Genomic DNA, 20,834 nt, shown 5'->3' on the forward strand with positions numbered 1-20,834 from the left:
ATTCAGTACTGAACCCACCTGCACTCAGAATACTCTTAGCACAAGGTTTTTAAGCAAAAAATGCAACTTCCTTTACAAAGAACTTTTGGTCATCTATGGCCCCGTTTTTTCTCCTTGACAGGAACGATAGCCTTGCCTTGTTGACCAGCTGGCACTCAATTCCTGGGCTCTAATGATCCTCTGTCTCATTGACCCATAGGGCTGCCAGCTCATGCTGGATGTGCTTCCCAACTGAGTTTTGCTACTTTGTGATTCCATATAAAGTTTTCCTCCACTCTGCCCCATTCACATGCACACGTTTATTCCTAATACCACTCCTCCCATTCCTTTGCGGTCTGTTCCACTTGCTACAGGTCCTGATATTGTTACTTTCATCATCTTTCCCTTTTCAATCAAACAGACTAGATTACATCTCTGTAATCAAAACATTAGCTTTTCCTAAGTCCAGATGTCAGCACGAGGTACAACCTTGGCTGCCTCTGGAACACAGCTCCTCTGTGCTCTCAGGAAACACTTTCCAGAAGATTTCACCTCAGTGATGCTGGTCTCTTCTTAATCACTGATAATTTCTTAGTGCCAGCTGATCAGCATCAAGTATCCTAGCAAAGTGAAATTTTGCTTTAGTAGTTCTGGTATCTCGTTAATGATGACAGCTGATTCTTCAGCCCCAGCTAACCAGAACCACGGGGTCCTAATTCAAAATAACAAATGGCCCTAAAGATAGAGTCTTTAAACTTCCCTCTGAAACATCACAAGCCAGGCCTCCATCTTCTGCACTTCTCTCAACATTCTTGTCTTCCAAGTTCCTAAAGGATTCCTATTGCTGCACGGGAATACCATGACCAAAGAGCAAGTTGGGGAAAAAAGGGTTTATTAGGCTTACACTTGAGCATTGCTGTTCATCACTGAAGGAAGTCAGGACAGGACCTCAAACAGGGCAGGATCCCAGGAAGCAAGAGCTGATGCAGAGGCCGTGGAAGGGAGATGCTTGCTGGCTTGCTTCCCATGGCTTGCTTCACCCATCTCCTTAGAGAACCCAGGTCCAACAGAACAGGGATGGGACCACCCACCATGGGCTAATGTAAGAAAATGCCTTAAGCTGGATCTCATCTAGGCATTTCCTCAGCTGAGGCTCCTTCCTCTGGTGACACTAGCTTGTGTCACCAAACCAGCCAGTACAGGTTTCGTTACTGGTTTTCTCTGTTGCTAAATCTACTTGCATTTGTACTGCTTTCTTTCTTCGGCATACTTGGGATTCCAGTCTGCTGTTCCTTCTCATTTCATTAAATGGAAACTGAGCTCACTGATTAGGGAGCATTCTTCTTTTCTTACGCAGGCATTTAGTTCTGCTCATTTTACCTAAGTAAAGAGTTAGCAGCATCAGACGACATCTGAAATACGTGATTTTATTTCAGTCCAGCTCCTTACTCAGGGACTGTGGGAGGCCGGGTGAGCAGAGGGCATTCTCCCTGGAGTTCTCTCCACACCAGCACTCCCTCCTGAAATCCACTGACCCCCTGGACGCCTTGTTCTGTCACCTCACAGTTTACTGCTCTTTGGATGCTCCCCTCCCCTGGGCGGCCATCCGGAAATCCTTCAGTCAAGTCCTCTGAGACAATCGCGGCGGGTTTCTGTTAGTTTCTCAAATCTCAGGGATCACTGTTCTCTGGTATCCAGAACGAAAAAAAGAAAAGGACAGGTCTTTCTACTTAGCCCTGACTGTCCTGGTTCTATGTAGACCAGCATGGTCTCAAACTCACCTCCTCTGCCTCCTGAGAGTAAGAATTGAAGGCGCGTTCCAACGTGAGGCTCTTGAAGTGTTTTTCCTGTACCCTGTCTGTTGAAGGGTTGGTCCCAGCTATGATACTTTAGCTGGAAGGATCAAGGGCTGTTTGTGTCATTATAAACCCACAGTGTTTACATTCTTGATGTGTTTTAATCCCTTTCAGTGAATTCTCTTTTTCTTACTCTAAGCATTTGAACTTAAACCAGTAGCAGTCACTTTATGTGAATTCTGAGTGCTCTGCCATGTTCCCGGGAGCTGCTATAGCAACAAGTGATACACGGAAGCACTGGATCTGAGCAGGAGGGGTTAACTGTACACTTTCATTTCCTGAATTTGTTTTTAAAGGGAGCAAGAGAAAGAAACTTCGTATTTACAAGTGACAAACCCAACGACTTTGCCGCAGAGGCCAGTTCTGCTGCGGGAGAGTTGCTGGCACTCAAGGTTTACATGGAGCCTTGGCTTTTAGCTTACCTAACTGGACATTTGCAAACACAGTCCAGTGGACCTGCCTTTCTCCATCTGACTCACACTGACATGATAAAGAAGTTTAGGAAGACAGTTTCCTAAACTTCTGTCCTGTTTGATGTTAGCAGACTCCCCCGATTTGTGGAAACAAGAATCATCACAAAGGAAGTTGAGAGCTCAGTTAAGACTGAAATTTCAAAGTGGTACTGAGCCAAGGTGATGAGGTAGTAGGATAACAGCAGTCTTCCGTTTAGCCCCAATCTCTGGCCCTCTGGCCCAAATTTCTTGACTGATGTCCTAACATCTTTGACATTTCTTAGTTTTGCTGAGTAACTTCAGTCTCCCCACCCCAACAACTTCTAAATCCTTTGATTCTTTAAAGTACAAGAAATTCTTAATCTAAGGATAGATCATTTAATCCAAGTGTGTGTCTTCCTATACAGAAATTAATGTATAGCAATTTTATGCCATTGACCTTAATTTGTAAAATGCAAAAACCATATGTTAAAAGAGATTTTTTAAAAGCATATCAAAAGTAAACATATTTAAGGTGACTTCTCTCAACATTGTCTTTTATATGTCCTGAATCATTTCATTAAAAATTACATATTATAACAAAGAAAACACAATTTTAAGGAGCACTGGATATATTTACCAACGTCTTATGAATATATTAGTAACTGCTTAAAAACACTAGCAGAAGGCAAAGATGTTAAGCCTAAAGCCTGAGTTTCATAAAACTAGACTTCCACAGCTTTACAGAAGAGCGGCATGCTCACAACACAACACCGCTTGGCTCGCACTTAACCATCACTAAACCCCAAGTCACTTTCCATCTAAGTGTACGCTGTGCGGGGAACTCCGTGGACTAGCTTTAATAGGAGTCCAGAAGTTTCCACCTGTTAGCAGGCCACGCCAAAAGCCCTCGCTACAAACTTGAGAAGAACCTTCCCAGCAAAAGCAGCTTTCCAGCCATGCACTCACTGTAGCTTTTATTCTATCACAGATAGTAACTCTTTTCAATACCACCATGCCAGAATTTGGAGACATCCCAAACACCCAGAGAGGACGAAGTCATCTGGTAATCTTGTCTTGTCTTTAGCGAGCACAACGTTGAGTGATCGTAAAAACCCACAAATGGTTGTTGTAACAGTTGTGCACAATCTGTCCATCCCATGGCATTTCCACATTCAGCATTAGAAGGGACTAGAAAAACATTCATCTTAAGATTTCCAGGCCAAGGTTACAGGAAATGAATAAAAATATGTGGTTACATATGGTCTCGGTTATACTAGATGTTCTGGTAGATTGATAATTGAAAATACAAGCCCATATCCTTCCCTCTAGATTTCGGCTCTGGTCCTCAGAACACAATTAAGCCTCATCAGTCATTTCAGACACAATATACCCACAGGCTCTCTTTCTTTAAGATACACTAAATAAGAACTGTGATTTGAATTTTTTGAACCAAAGTTTGCACTAATTTTCTAGCAATTTGCGTAGAGTAGAATTTGCTTCGATAGGAACAATGACCGTTTACTTCACTCCTACTGTGGTCTCAATACTGAGGAAAGCACTGGCCAAATATTGCCTTAGTTAATAAACTGAAAAGTAATTGGCCTACTTAAGTTAATAAGTGCCAGAGCCAAGGACCAAAATGGAGGTGATGAAGGAGCCCTGGTGCCTATTCGCTGCCCTGACCAGCACAGTCTTAAGTAATTCAGAAACAATTGTTCATTTTCCTGAAATGAAAGAAACGTGACTCACTAAGCAGGAACCTTGAAAAGACCCAAACAGATGAAGCATAAAGAGAGCTTCGATCTTCTCTATTTATTTCATCACTGGGCTGCCATGCAACGGCTTAGTAATCAGTATGAGAAAGTGGAAGGACCACAATTCTGCTGTCAAGTCAAAAGGTAACACCAGCTCTCCTTTCCCAAGTAATGTGGCATAAGTTAAAGCTATACCACATGCAAGAAAGGCAGCACTCAGGTATTTACGGTAACCTCTGTCTCCATCACATGGATGTAAGAATTAGTGCCTACCTATCACCGGAGGAGAAATGAAAAGCTACTTCAAATAAGCTAAGACCTTCATCATTTCTAAAATGTATGTTTGGTTACAAGTGAGCTCTAAGGCAAATTTGTGACATATAGTCTGTTTTCACTTTATACATTCAGATTAGTCAACGTAATGATCACACTCCCTTTGTAAAGCAAATACTCCTAGGACATGGTGAGAAAAGAGGAGATGAAACACAAAGCATCATCATTTAAAATTTAAATGATTCTTGTCACGTATCAGTTTCATTAACTCATGTTTTCATAAGTATTAGCAATGAAAATGTAAAACAAACTTTTCAAAGTTTATATTTTAAAATAAGGATTCAGTTTCAAAAAAAGTAGATTGTTTTCTAAAACTGGTTTTTAGTTTATCAAATACTAGCTGACTTCTGTAGTAATTCAACTTTTCCTTATCAACTACATTTAGTAATACCAGAGAGCCAGGCACAACTGGAAAATGCCCATAAGCCCAGCCACTCAGGAGAATGAGGCAGATCCAGAGCCTATGATGTCAAGAGCAGCTGGGCAACAGAAGACAGGGCTTCAAAACAATGAACTAAACATAATGTAACAGGTCTGTATTCCTGCCATTCAATGGCTAATGCAGGGGGGGCGCAAGTTCAAGGGCTTCCTGAGCTACTCATTCAGTTCAAGTCCAGCCGTGCCACTACACAAGAAGCAGAAAGATGGCCTGGGATATAGCTCAGTGTTTGGAGTGCCTGCCTAGAAAAGGGAGGATGGCTGATGGTGGCAGTTACCTTCATGATACTCAGAAACACGTGGAAAACACATGGAGCTGTGGTACTTACTTTGGTGAGGTGAATGACTCCTTTGGAAGTAACTGAACAACCCATGAAGCCGACATACTGGAGTTCAGGGCAGTGCTCGGCAAATGCCTTCACTGACTGGTCTGTCACCTAGGAAAAACACATGAAGGAAGTTACTTGAGATTGTATCACATGAACCCATGATCTGACTGAAACCTATCAAAGTCTGCTTCACAGTGGCTCCTTAACCTTTCCAATGGGTCATCTGAATCAGCAGCACACACACACATGCTGCAATGTCATCTGTGTGACTAAGAATGACTTCCTTGACCTTACATCCCTTATCCCTCATCTTTTCATACTTCTTTAGAGAAACAAAAGATACATTGACAACAGCTACTCTGATTCTTGTCCTCTGTCTCTTCCTCTCTTCTCTTCACATTTTTATTGACACTATTTCATGCTATAAAATTCACCCGTTAGAGGTTCAGCTCAGTGATTAGTAATGTATTTATAAAGCTGGGCAGGATCATCAATACCCAATTCCACACATTTATTCCTATGTCCTCCTTTGGATCACTGCCTTCAGACTTACTTTTACTATACCATATGCTCTCCTGGGTCCCCAAAATACCAACTATAGAGCTTTGAACTTCTCAGTTTCAGAATAATGTACATCCTGTAAGACTTCCTTGGTGAAAAAAAGAAAATCTCCTAATAGTCTTATTTCTCTGGAGAGCCCCAATGCAGTGTACACTGAAATCCTCTGAGGAGATTATTGCAAACTTACAAGTAAAAGGGATGGAACCCTACAGTCTGTATTTTTAATAAGCCCCAAGTGACTCTCAAGTCATTCAAAAGTCAGAGGCCCCTCTGATGCAAAGACTTACAGTATTAGTTCTGAATATTTCTAACTAGTTTTGCTTTAAAAATCAAATGCAGAATGAAACTCCATTTCTGTCTCAATCATCTTGAAAACTTTTCTCCACATATAAAAATTATCTTTCTGTAATTATGTGAACTTTCTCTTTAAAGTTCAACTTATAAAAAAAAAAAAAAAGTCCAAACACATGAGTCCTCTAACTTCAATTTCTTCATCCAAAATGAAACCAAACATGTTTTGTTAGATTTCAGACAACAATATCCATTGTTTTAACATTAGTTCTAGTATGAGTGACTCTTATTTGCATCTTCTTTATGTGCTACAGACAGGGGGAAATAGAAGAATGTGAACAGCATTAACTCTAAAATAATCACAGAAACATTTCCCTAAAGTAAAGACATCAACAGCATCCATGGCAAGTCTGATAAAAGATTAATTCTGCCATCAAAAGTAAAGCATGCTTAAGCATAATAAGACTAAGGGTGCCATTGATAAATTAAAAATGGACTTGCCTTACTCAGCTTTCTAAATACATCATGTCAACATGGAATACATAAGGCGCTAAAATCGCTGGAAGCATCAATGAAACACAACCTTTAATTAAAAACCAAAAAGCAAGGTTACAGGGGTTAAGTACATGGCCAGCAAGTTAAATGTTCTGCTCAACCTTAGACTGGCATCGAGTCTTTTTATGAAGAGGTTGGAAAGGGAAGGGAACTCAGATAAGGATAAAGAAGACGACTCAAGAACTCAGACCCCAGAACCCTTTTACAGCTGGATCTCATGGAGGAATTTCCTCAGCTGAGGCTCCTTCCTCTGACGACTCTAGTTTATGTCAAGTTGACACACAAAACCAGCGGTATGGTGTTGCTGTGACAGATCTGACCATGCTTCTGGGAGGGTTGTGGAAGGACTTTGGAATTTTGGGACTAGAAGAGCCATTGAGTGTTAAGAGTTCTGTGAAATGTTCGGTGAGAGATTGAAAGATAAAAATATTGAGAGCAATGCTGAGTGTGGTGGCGAACGCCTTTAATCCCAGCACCCGGGAGGCAGAGGCAGGCGGATCTCTGTGAGTTCGAGGCCAGCCTGGTCTACCAAGCGAGATCCAGGACAGGCACCAAAACACCACAGAGAAACCCTGTCCAAAAAAAAAAAAAAAAAAAAAAAAGATTGAGAGCAGTGAGAAGTGACCCAACCCCTTTGGAGGAGTCCAGAGATGGTGAGTGGATCCCAGCCATTGGGCAGCTGGAATCTGGTTTTGATTTTATTTGATTGTGACTGTGCCCTGATTTTTTTTTCCTCTTGAAATAAGAAAGCATTTTACTAAAGTCCACAGGTGAGAGACTTCGAATTTTAAACGGCTGGATTTTAAAAGACATTGGATATTTTAAAGGGTCTGAAATTCTATTGTGCTCGAATTTTGTAAAGATTTGTAAAATTATTTATGATTTTTTAATGTGAGATCTTGGGGATGAATAAGAAGGGAAGGGAAGTGGCTTAATAGTGGTGTACTTGTGTGTCAAGCTGACAAGGGGTCATTGGCTGGTTTTGTGTGTGGACTTGACACAAGCTAGAGTCATCAGAGGAAGGCGCCTTGGTTGAGGAAATGCCTACATGAGATCCAGCTGTAAGGCATTTTCTCAATTAGTGATCAAGAGAGTAGTGACCAGCCCATGGTGGGTGGTGCTATCCTGGGATGGTGGTTCTGGGTTCTATAACCCTTACCCCACTCCACCCCATCCCCCCACCCCACCCCACCCCCCCCCCCCCCGCCACAAAAAAAAAAAAAAAGAAAAAAAAGAAAAACGAAAGCAGGTTGTGCAAGGAATGTGGAGCAAGCCAGTAAGCAGCAGCCCCACTCCATGGCCTTGGCATCACTCCTGCCTCCAGGATCCTGCCCTGTGTGAGTTCCTGTCCTGACTTCCTTCAGTGATGAACAGCAATGCTGAAGTGGAAGCCTAATAAACCCTTTCCTCCCCGACTTGCTTTTTGATCATAGTGTTTCATCACAGCAACAGAAACCCTAACTCACAGTCAGTGAGTGGCCTGACGCAGAAGTTCTGGTATAAACCCAAGTATAGATTAGAGGAAGGGAAGTATTCTTGGGTCTCAGCTTCTCTGGGTCCCTGGAGTCTGGGTGCTTAGCTTTAAATCTCACATGGTGTCGCATCCCTTTGTGGTCACCTCTCTGTATTATGCCTATCTCTAGGACAGAGAAAACAATGGTACCTACTTCACGGAGAAAAGTATGAGCACAAAGACAATGCAAGTAAAACGCTCTGAAGCATGAGAAATCGTAATTTCTCATTAGCTGTTAACTAGCATGCATCACTCCTGATCACATTTCTTCTGTCTTGTGATTCACAGCCAGAACTGAGGAGCAATAATTCAAAACCAGCAGAACTAAAGGATGCTACTTTATTCCTCCACTCTCTGGAGATCCCAGTTTCCGTCTGGAAACACTAGATTACAAGGGGAACTGGGAGGTAACAGTGATGGAGACAAGTAAAAATTCTACTGCTGTCAACTCAGCAACACATCAGACTCTGAGGGAACTCCTGGTGATCTCTAGCTAGAGACCTGCACCGCTTTATTTTAAAAGAACCTCCAGAGAGTCTGATGCTCAGGTTCTGGTTAACAAGGTCGAACGGACCTTCAACAAAGTCTAGTTCTTCTGACCAGCCTCATTGTGTCATCCTCATCTTGGAATTTCCTCAGACTGCGGAACCTGGGTCCTGCTAACTACATGCTAAATCCCATTATGCACTTAATCCAATCTTCAGGAGACTGTCATGTACCTTACACCTTGAGAAAAACTGCCCAAGGGATGAAGATTATCTTTGGGGCTTAGAAGACAAAAGACTGAATAGCTAACTATGTCCTAATGCAAGAAGACAGTGGATTTTTAAAATAACATATTGAGGTGCAATTTCCCCATTTTAAAAGTAAATTCCTGGCATGAAAACACCAAGAAACTTACTTTTTTTTTCTTCACTGTATAGTTCCAAAATGCATCATTGTGCTAAATAAATGCACTTGTTTTAAAAGATAAAACTGTATAACTAAGTATAGGTCCTATCATTTTAACGAGATAACACCATTATGCAGGCAATCCTCTTTACTCTTTTGTGCCCATACAGGTCAAGCTCTGCTCCAGGCCCATACTCTGGCAAGTACTCCCAACACATTTTCTATCTTTAGACCTCTGCTTCATCTAGAAACCTTCCTATGAGTCCATCCTAAGTAGCCTTTTGTGTAACTGGTTTCCTATTAAAATGTTATTGAGATTTATCCATATGTGTGTGTATATACATCTGTATTTCAATAGAATTGTCGATGCTGTATAGAATGCCACTTTATACAGTGCATCTGACCAGGTGATAAATATGTGAAATCTTTTCTAACTTAGGATTTTGAAAGATGCTGTCCCTTACATAAAAGTCTTTGTATGGAACTATATTTTTATTTGAGTAAATGTCTCTGAGTAGAACTGATAACTCAGTGCATGTCTAATTCTCAGTTAAGAATTAGATTGTCTTACTAAGTTGAAGGAGAGTTTACATGTTCTATATACCAATCATTTCTAAGCTATGCCCTATCTTTTCATTTTCTTAATGATGGTATCTCTAATATCAAGGTCCATGGAATTCTTTGCATTAATATTTATGCCTGGTGTGCAGTAAAGATAAGGGTTCACTTTTAATATAAGTATATCCAATTTTCTCAGCATCCTTTGTCAAAATCACTACACATCACTAAGGAATTTTAAGTTTCCAGCCTGTAATTTATTTATCTGGAGAAGACAGACTATGGAAAACCAAGGTGGAGAGTGAGAATTAGTGTATAAACACAGAAATGACTCTGGGTTGTGGAAGAACGACGTCAGTTTGCAAATCAGATGCCGAGCTTTAGTCAAAGCTACTGTGAAAACAAGGGGGACGATGCCAGACTCAGCATGATTCACGGAACACAGGGAGAACATGACTGGCCTCCTTAACCAGACATGCTAACCAAGTAAGCAAAAAGGACAAGGGTTCATTAGGTCTCCATCAGGAAGGTGCTGCTGCTAACAATGTCTGCTGTGCCCTCCTGAGTCAAGAGGACCGTGAACAAATAGAACCATATTCAAAGACACTGACAGGGCTTTAGTTCAGAACCCTAAAAAGACTTTGTCTGACTGCTAACCTTGAAACCAGAAATGCAGGGTTAGTGTGAGCAAAGGAAGACAGTGATGATTTTCATGAATTCTTAAGGCTATCTCTCTGAGGATGGTTTTTGTGAGTTTGGTCTGAAATCTCGGCTGCTGTGGGGAAGCCCCATCAGAAGACAAAAGTAATGGGTTTACATAATCTCGAGGAGACAACTAGACTAGCCAGTGTGGCAGAAATGGCCTCATGTGACTAAAATTTCCCTGGCATGCAGTGGGGAGGGTCACTAATTCCGCCAACGTGATCTTAAATCGTAGACTGCTTCTAAACTTAGAGATTCGGTTTCTGGTCACAGCTCACACTCAGTTGTGGTTTGGGACGCTCAAAGCCAGTGGGTTAAAAGATATAGTAGACACAAACAGCTATATTTACTGAGGCTCAATGTATGCCAAGCCAAGTGTCCTTTCCGAATCATCTAGGATCCTGATTATAGCCTCGGGCAGCAGTTATTCCCCCAGTCAGAAGGCGATGAAAACAAGCCTAAATTAGCAACTGACTTCCCGACAAAACATCTAGACTAGTAGAGGCAAAGCATGTCTTCTGGTCTGTGTGGGAGCTCAGGATGAGACCCACACACGGGAGACTAGCATCTCACCAGAAGCTAAGCTCTCAGCCCTCCCAAGAGATAGCTTTAAACAGTCTTTTGAGTGCTGAAGTCAGAATCTGTTCAGATATAAATTAATATGTGATCCCATTCATAGGGTTAACCTCACTCAAGACTGTGAATGAATTCAAGCCCCACCTCGCCTACCCTGGGCCATCTAACCCAGAAGCTGAGTGTCCGGGATCAAAGTATGGTGGGTCAGCATGCTAAGGAAATTTCCAGAGATGCTCTATCCTTTAGTTATCCTTTATAACCCATGCAGAGGACACAGATGTGTTACAGATTCTGTGATGCTTGTATATTCTTCAGCAACCACGTCTTCCCCCACACAGGCAGGATGCTTAGTAGAGGGCTGGTGTGGTATAATCCAAAGGAATAGGGAAGCGGAATATGCAGTAAATTATAAAACAAAACAGGAAAGCAGAAAGTGGACTCTGAGGAAAGTGCTGTTATCTAAAAAGGCTCAAGATCATAAAATGACTTCTGAGTTATCGCATACCCGCAAAGAAAAACAAGCTGTGGTTGCATTAGTGACTTTTCTGACGCTGTGTTAAAACACAATGACCAAAGTGGCTTTGGAAAAAAGAGTTTATTTTGTCTTATGGTTACAAAAGCCCAACACGGCAAGAAACAGCAGGCAGCAGGCATGGCAGCATGTGTAGGACACTGAGATGTCACATCTTCAACAGAAAATATGAAGAGAGAGAACAAACCGGATGTGAGGCTATGAACTCGCAAAGCCCACACCCAATGCAAGCAAGGCTACATCTCCTGAATCTCCCCACACAGGACCATCAATCAGGTGCCAAGCGTTCAAACACCTGAGCATACAGGGAACCTTCTCATTCAAACCATAAGTAATAACTCTAAAAAATTGGGAAAATCTTTAGACATTTATATATAGCTGTCAAGAGTTACTTTGCAAAATCCTAAATGAGGGAACCACATAATAAACAGTGTTTCTTGATGAGAAAAACTAAAAACAGTACTTAGGAGACCTCACCCTCCTCCTACAATTTCAGTCCAGATACACGATTCTGGAAGTTCTCCAAATTATAATTATTGAGGCAATGTAAACACAATCCCATGAATGAATCAAACAGATATGTTTAACTAGATATTAATACTGAATACGAACACTGAAGGATGCCCTTGAGTCTATACTGGGATTATCTCTGTCCTCTCTACTGCACCCAATGTAATCTAAAATATACCACCCCCCTCCTCTGAACACCTTCAACAGCCTACATACAGGACCCCGTACTGGAACTCATGGGCCTACCAATTTAACCTTCAAGAATCAAGCCCCAGTGATCTTTCAAAACCACAAATCAAATCAATCCACTTGAAAATCTTCCAGTGTCACCAATTGCTCTTAGAATAAAATCCAAATAGTTTGACTCCTCCCTGACTTTTCTTCCTCATTTTAACCCAGCATCCTACCTCTGAGTCTATACATCACATCTATACTATTCACTACTCTATCCTCCATGCACGCCTTTGATCCCAGCACTCAGGAGGCAGTCACAAGCGGATCTCGGAGTTCAAGGCCAGCCTGGACTACAGCATGAGTTCTAGGACAGCCAGGGCTATAGAGAAAAGACCCTATCTCAAAATAACCCCCCTCCCCAAAAAAAGAAAGAAAACAGAAAAATTATTTTGTAAATAATTTAATAGAAGCAGATTTCTCCTACGCCACGATTGAGAGCAAAGCATTTCCTGCTATAGGTGTCAGGTGCTATTCATATGTCGTGAGCAGGACAAAGCATGGAGGAAAACATTAAGCACTCATTCCTGGCGTGGTATCCCCACTACACTAAGATCACCATTTCAGTAGTCAGTGATTCAGTGATTTCTTCATCTCCCATAATTATGTAGTGGGTGCAGAAAGAGTCAAGATCATGACTAAAATCATACACATTGTTCCTCTCAAATATTTTAATTGTACAAACGATAACACTTCAGAGAAGAGCTATCATAAGTGTCACTTTTCCATAGCATGAAAAATCAAAGACCTTTTAACATATTCCCTAATATAATTTTTAAATTAATGCTATGCAATTATTTCATCAAGCAAATAAAAAATCATAAAACAGTGAAATTTTACCTTTTAATTTAATTTAAAATTTTGAATGTATAAAAGTAAACAAAATTACAAATGCACCTCCATTTACTAATCTTCTAACTTTGGTAATCATTAATTTGGAGGCAATCTATTTCACACACAGCCCTCATACATGTACAAAATATCATTTATCTGTACATATCTCTTATCATAGCGACACTAATTTGGCAACAACATCCATATGAGATAATATGACCTATGTTCAATTTTGAGGGAAATAATCTAACACAGTGATTAATAAATCTCATTTAAAATTTACCAAAATTTTAAAAAGGACCCCTTAACAAGGGCACTGGAATTCATAATAAATCACTTACTAAAAGTTTAGAATTTCATTACTGTCCAATGAAAACATGACTGTTTATTTGACCTTGATATTTTAACTCATTCTATCTTATTTAATTGTTAGTCTCTCCACTGAAAAGTTGGGTTGGCTGACTTTTAAAAGCCTATAAATTCCACGTTAAAGAATTCTAAAAGTGAAGACTCTGGTGTCTTTCTAACGGCGTAGGGAATCTATCTGCCCTGATTTAAAAAAATCTTTACCATGAATGGAACTGAACCACTTTCTTTCGTTTCTTAAGTATCTTTGACTAACACTGTTTTAGTTAACCAAAAGTTAGTAACTTGTATGACATAAATGAAACAGAGAGCTAGATTATTCTGGGTGTGTTCCAACTCTAACTCCTGAAATGGGCAGTCTGAAATATAATCTATGAATGCAGCCATCAGGTACCCAGCAGGAAGAATTACAAGTTCTTGAAAGCAGACATGTACACTCGTACACTAGCCTTGGAAATCAAAAGGCAGGGACAAGTTCCATTTGATATGAATAAGCCAAAAGCTCAAGTAACTGCAAATAGTCCTGTGGTACATCGCAGAAACATGCTTGAATTATGCGAAAGCAAAGGACTCTTTTTCTACTCTGTAGAACTGTATTTCATTTTTAAATAAAACCTTTAAGTTAACAGATACACCCAGAGAAATCATTTAGAAAAGAAAAAACTCATGAGCATGGCGGAACGTTAAATTAAATCCACCATGCAGGTCACTTACAAAGCTGGGCTGTTGGTAAGAAAACAGGAAATGTGGTCCATAAAACTTGAACTCTGCATCATCCACCTCTGAATAATCTTGTTCCTAAATCACAGAGGGAAGGCCGAAGCACAAGCCAAGCCATCTGATGGTCAGCAGAGCTAGTGAGGACTTCTACAGGGAAGCTAGAATTCAGGCAGCGAAAGGCGGGCAGTGTTCTGGACTGCCCAGCTGTCCACGCTTCATTTCTTTTTTTTTTTTGAGCTGGGGATAGAACCCAGGGCCTTGCGCTTGCTAGGCAAGCACTCTACCACTGAGCTAAATTTCTTGACCATGAGCCTACAATCTCCACCCTACCCTGGCCTCTGCAGCCGACCTTTCCCTCTCCACCTTCCCTGACCCTGTCCCCTCCCCGCTTCCTTCAGTCACCATGTCCTTCCCCAGGGCTTGGCTACTCCATGTGGTTCTCGCAAACCCTTCTGCCCACTATACACTCTTCTTTAACTGACTGTTCATGAAACAGAAAAGAAATCCTTTTTAAAAGTAGTCTGTTATTAATTGAAAATACTGGCATTTCACAATAAAGTTTTAATTATAAATAAATAAAATAGTGACAAACCTACTTATCTCAAAAATAAACTTAAGATTATATGACTTTAGCCAGGCGGTGGTGGCGCACGCCCTTAATCCCAGCACTCGGGAGGCAGAGGCAGGTGGATCTCTGTGAGTTCGAGGCCAGCCTGGGCTACAGAGTGAGATCCAGGAAAGGTGCAAAACTACAACAGAGAAACTCTGTCTCAAAGAAAAAAAAAAAGATTATATGACTTTAGCAACATTTCTGGAATCAGACTGCATAGGTTATAATCCAGCCCCAACTCTTACTATCGATGGACCCTTAGGGAAGTTATTCAGTATCTGGGAAAAAAGTGTAAAGCTGAGATATAAAACCAAAAGGGGGGTTGGGGATTTAGCTCAGTGGTAGAGAGCTTGCCTAGCAAGCACAAGGCCCTGGGTTCGATCCTCAGCTCAAAAAAACAAACAAACAAAAAACAAAAGCAACAACAAGAAAAAAACAAAGGGATCACAGTCCACAAGGTGCCCCATGAAGGTTCGCCACTACTCAGTGTGCAGATGCTTCTTCCCTTTCCTATTTCTGTGGAGATGGTACTGTGGACATAATCATACAACGCTACCTTACTCCTACTATTGTACTCAGGAGAACACAGATAAGCAGTTAATAAAAATGTGTTATATCATATAATGCCATACCGCCTCCCACACTAGTAAAAGTAGAAATGACACCACTTTTTGTTCTGTTCTCAGCCTGATTTTATACATAAGGAGACTAGGGTGATACGTAGAACTTACAGTCAATAAAATATCACTAGCAAGTTTAACTGTATGTAACACAATGGCATGTACTTTTCCATAAAAGGGTGAGAAAGCCCCCAAATGAGGCTCTCTGATGGCTTTAAACAAATTTTCTTATTTGTGAGGGAATTATGCAAGGCAGGATTGCACTAACGTGTTCAGTTGACATGTATGTTAAGATGATCTGCATGTACAATATTCCATAACAGCAAAGGGCACGCCCATCCCAGGAAGTCTGACAGGAAGTATCCCAAGGGAAATGCAGGAGAACAACCTTCAAGAGTCGGCTGAGCTATGACAATATCTAGAGTAGACGTTAATATTTTAGCAGGGAAAAGTGCGGCCCAGGATGGATGAAATCTAACTGAGGTATAAAGCCCTAATAATCTATGTTTTAATCATAAATGAAAGGCAATAATCACCTGCTTAAAAAAAATACACACAATCTGGTGTATGAATATAGAACATTTCTTACATATTCATGTTAACATTCTTTAAACAAGAAAACCCATCATCAAAAACAAAATTTAAATTAGGTTATTCATTTTTCATCATGTCAGACAAATACATTCACAGCTCACTAAAAGTTCTTTCGTACATTTTAAACAGCTTATGAAATCTTACCTACTTTAAGTAAGGTGTCAACAATAAGAGACAGAGGTTTTGCCCAAACCAGTATTATCAGCATATACACCCTCCCTCCTGCAAGGAAGCCAACTATAGAAAAAGGGAGGAGTTTTTGTTCATCTGACCAAAACAAAACAAAGTATTGTGCAATCTTCTCACATTTTAAGTATTAGAGACCCGAGATGGACAAAGCTCATGATATCCACATCTCTGGGTTGGGAGGCAAAGATTTACAGCTTCCTTATGAGACTGCTCCCAAGTCCAACTACACAGGGACTGGTAGCACAGGTCTAGCAAACAATACGAACTCCATAAACATTTAGTGAAAATGCAAAGGAATGAATCATTCCAGGCAAAGCAGTCAATGGAAACACTGTATCACGGGAACCAAACAGACTAATGCAACTCAGAATTAATGCCATTAAGAAAAATTGAGGATTTAGGTGCCTGCTTGTCAGGCATGGTGCTAGATACTATTCAAGTATGTTTACTTATACAACAGTGTAGCAGTCTTTTTTCTTTTTTCTTTTTTTTTTTTTTGAGCTGAGGATCGAACCCAGAGCCTTGTGCTTGCTAAGCAAACACTCTACCACTGAGCTAAATCCCCAACCCAACTTAAAGAACTATACACACTTTGACACAGAAGGATGTTTAGCGACTCCTAGGGAGTATGCTAAGCAAAGCAGCAGAGATTTGCACATCGCAATGTTCACTGCAATATGACTTACAGTAACAATGCTTTGAAACAGGATATAGCCAAACAATGGTGTATGTGGCCAAAAGGCTATTTACTAAAAACATTTATTGACATGCAAAAAACAAATGCAACTTAAACCTCAGACATGAAATCAAAAGGTGTATGAACAGGGTTCCATTCGTCAGGTGGAATATTAAAAATCCTTCGCAGTGGGAGCTGCTCCATCTTCCTGCTTGCCTTCTGCTCCTGTTCCACAGAGCTCTGCAGTAGTGGTTAACGCCTGCCTCCTCTCTGGAGGTTCCGGATGGAAATCAAGACCCTTATACATGAAAGGCACACACTCTACAGAGAAGCCAACCCAGCCCTCTTCTGACATTTCATTTTGGACAGAGTCTCAACTCTCTTTCTTAGGCTGGCCTTGAACTCACTCTAGCTAAGAAAGGCCTTCAACTTGTAATCCTCCTGTTTCAGCATCAAAGTAGCCATGATTACACACTTGCATCAGCTTTTGCACTTACAGTCACAGAAAACAACTAAAAAGAAAAAATGCATGGCAGAAAACATTTTCAAATTTATCTCCTCTTGTAGCCTGAATAATTTCTATCAAGCCTTACAAAATAAAATGGAAATGTTTTATAAATTAAGAGTTTATTCAGGCTCTAAATACTAAATAAAAAATCAGTACCTGGTTTTTATTCTTTAAAATAAAAAAGCTTCTATAAACCACAGAGAAAGAACATTATTAAAAAGCAGTACATGTGAATTCTGTATCAGTAACAAGTCACAAAAAAAACCTACCAAAAAACGAACAAAAACCATTTTTTAAAAAATCTTTTATTTCATAAATATTGAAAAACTATAAAGTTTTTCTTTAAAATTAAGGAATAAGAATAATGGCATGTTGAATTAATTTGCTAGTTTGAAATAAAAATATGAATACACATAGGTGGGATGCAAAACACAGTCATCTAGTTAGAACCTGTTATTAAAAGGTATTTCCGGGTGTATGAATACGAGACATTGAACTGAGCACCTCCCTCAATGGCACGGTGAGAACATGCTTGCACTGCACAGCTGCATATCCATGCCCAGGCTGAAGATAACACACATCAGATATCCCCCCGACCCACTGACTTCTGTCTAGTGACCCAATCAGGAAACCAGATTCCCCATTACCCTGTCTCCATGAGACCACATCTCTAAACTCCTTCCAGTCATTTCTGAGGTACCACCTTACTCCTGCTCAGTGTCCATCTTTTGGTTGCTATCTTCTACTTGCTCCGGTTCCAGGATGCCATCGACTGTAACACCAAAGCCACTCCATGTCTTTTTCTGTCTCTCAGAACTACCCCACGGTCACAGGGTGACATCCTACTGCAACCAGACTGGGGCACACAGGAACTCACAGAAGTAGGCCAGACCGGGTCCCATACGACTAAGCAAAGAGCTACCTCCTGACAAAGGGAAGGCAGTTTTCTCCACTGAGTGTCACTGGGTAGAACAAACACATGTGAGAGCAGGCCCTGTACGGGAGTAGGTGACCAGCACAAAACAAACACAACGGCATTTCGTAGACGTCGTTATAGTTTGCTTTGTTCGCACACTTCTATCTTCTTGGTCTTTTGCTTATTCATTTTGATTTCTGGTTTTTGTTCTTGTGTTTTTTTTTTTTTTGGGGGGGGGGGGTCTTTGTGTGTGCATTTCTTGTTTGTTTAGTTGTGGCCAATCAGAGGGTAGTCCCAAGTTACAGAAACAGAGACTTAGAAAGTTACAGAAACAGAGACTTAGAAAGATCAACCCAAGCTTGGAGGGATAGTAAGAGCATGGAAAAAAAACCAAAACAGTCAGACACTTCCAAGGGAGCAAATGTGTCAATTGTACAGGAGCGCTAAGCATGATGCTTTTAAATTTATAAATCAAAACTTGATACTCAAGCTTAATTAACAATATTTGAGAGATTTCCACTTTTGCTTGAAGCACTTTTATTGACTTTTAAACTTCCTGGCTTTTAGGGTAGACAGCATGAATCTTCCTGATGCCAGTGTCCCAACTATTATCAGGATTATCATCCAAATGGCACTTGCAGATCCAAGACAAGAAGTACTGTTCTACTGTCCTGAGTAACGTTAAATGCCGTGGCATTATTATTTATAAAATGCTGATTCTGACCCCTAGCTAGATTGAGCAGCATTTCCTGGGGGCCATTTCTGGGCTCATTTGTGTGTGCAGACTGTGCCTTCTCAAGTAACAAAACCTAGCCAGAGAATGGGCAGCAGCTCCTGTGGGGCTTCCCATTATGGTTGAGAAAAGACAATCAAGAGACATCAACACCTACGTATCACAGGTATTGGAATGATCTGATAAAATTTTTAAAGCACCACTGTATAAAATACTCAGCAAACAGGTACAGACATGCTTGAGGTAATGGAAAAATAAATGTCCTCAGTAAAGCAATGCATATTAACAGAAAAACCAATAGAAACTTTAGGCTAAGAAAAGAATAATCAATAACCAAAATGGAAGTCACTGGTTGTTCTAAACTGGTGGTTCTCAACCTTCCTAATGCTGCAACCTTTTAATATAGTTCCTCATGTGTGGTGACCGCCAACCATACAATTATTCTAGTTGCTACTTCATAACTGCAGTTTTGCTACCATTGTGAATTATAATGTAAATATCTATGTTTCCTGATGGTCTTATGCAACCCCTATGAAAGGGTATGTCAGTCCCCAGAGGGTCGTGACAATGAAGGCAATTCAGAGGGAAAAAACCATGGATGATAGAGACCCAAACATAGCCCTAGTACACACAGTGCTATGATAGAAGCTTTCAATTCTTACCATGAGAATTCTAGAATGAATACAATAGCTAAATCGATATTCAAAGAAACAACAGCAGAAATTTTCCCATTTGATAAATGATATGAACCTGGAAATTAGATCAGTAGCTCCCAAAAGGGCAGACCCACAGAAATACACACTAAGATATCACATAATGTGTTCCCAAAAACTAAAACTAAAACATCCTGAAAGCACTAATATTTCTCTGCTAATGAGAAGGATAATTTGAATGACATTTTTGTCAGCATCATGAGAGTAGGGTGGTACTTTGAAATACTTTGAAAGTATTAAAGCAATTTAAATTTTCAAGCCAAAATTCTAAATCTAGCAAAAATACACTTGAGGAATAAATAGGAAATCAAGATGTATACTGATGAAGTATAACTTACCGAATTTCTTAGCCAGCCTGCCTGCCTGCCAGAAAAGAACAAAGGGAAGTTCTTAACAGAGGAAAGGACAAGGAAGGCTCTCGGGGAAACTCAGAAGGAGCAACAGGCAATGTGTGTGTGGGGGGGGGGGGGACACAATGGGCTCTAATTCTACCTGCAGGTTCTTCCAAACATGCAAGCCAAGAGCAGGGTAAGACATGCAAAGCTAGATGTGAGTGGTAGTTCAAGCTCCTTTACCCATTTCCTTCTTTTTTCAGCCAGCGGGTGGCCAAAGAAATGGTGCCTCGGCCCAGAGACCTCTCCAATGCCTCTGACCATGCGCTACATTGATTAGACATCCCTTATCCCGCTACAGCTTTAATAAGGGGGGTTTTAGTGCCTTCTGCCGGTGGGGTGGATAAAGGAGCTGCTAAGAATGCATCTAGATAATCCACCTCTGCATATGAGTTTTAATCATGGAGCAAGAGATGGTTCAAAAGAAAGTTCGTTATGATCTGGCCAAACACAACTGAACAAACTTCTCTATTCATGTCAACGTGTCTATACACAACTGTAGTCAGTGTTCCATACAAGACCATGCAGACTTTATAGTAAGTCTTGCTCTACGGCCAGTGACAGGACTCTGCACCTCTTTGTGCCTCCTGAGTATAGACTCAGGGATGTTATCTAGCTGCAGTCCATAGTCCAAAATTCCAAGCAAGAGGCCATGAGGAACACTGTAATTCTGAGAATAAGAGAAATGTGACCTTAGTCTCATGAGCATGCTGTCAGGAGCCTGCAAGTCACCATTATTCATGTTTTACTAATAAAATACAAATGCAGACAAGGCCCCATTGGGGACCACTGCATTAGGGCAGAGAAGTAAACAGTGAATGAAGGCACTGTACAGCTGTTAAGAGGAACGAGCTGGCACTTCCCTGCTACGTTTACAAAGCATGTTTTTGGCATGCAAGCAGGGAATGACCTTATTATTT

The 20,834-nt window shown here is 40.7% G+C and overlaps 1 protein-coding gene across 1 annotated transcript in view; it reads right to left on the reverse strand.

The window, feature by feature from the left end:
• Fbxl17 (F-box and leucine rich repeat protein 17) overlaps positions 1-20,834 on the reverse strand; it is a 458,141-nt gene that overhangs the window by 318,606 nt on the left and 118,701 nt on the right. Inside the window, exon 5 of the mRNA XM_036173142.1 lies at positions 5,124-5,231. Coding sequence (XP_036029035.1) covers positions 5,124-5,231 — 108 coding nt within the window. The remainder of the gene's footprint in view (positions 1-5,123; positions 5,232-20,834) is intronic.

This window comes from Onychomys torridus, chromosome 23 (assembly GCF_903995425.1).
Source record: "Onychomys torridus chromosome 23, mOncTor1.1, whole genome shotgun sequence".
NCBI lineage: Eukaryota > Metazoa > Chordata > Mammalia > Rodentia > Cricetidae > Onychomys > Onychomys torridus.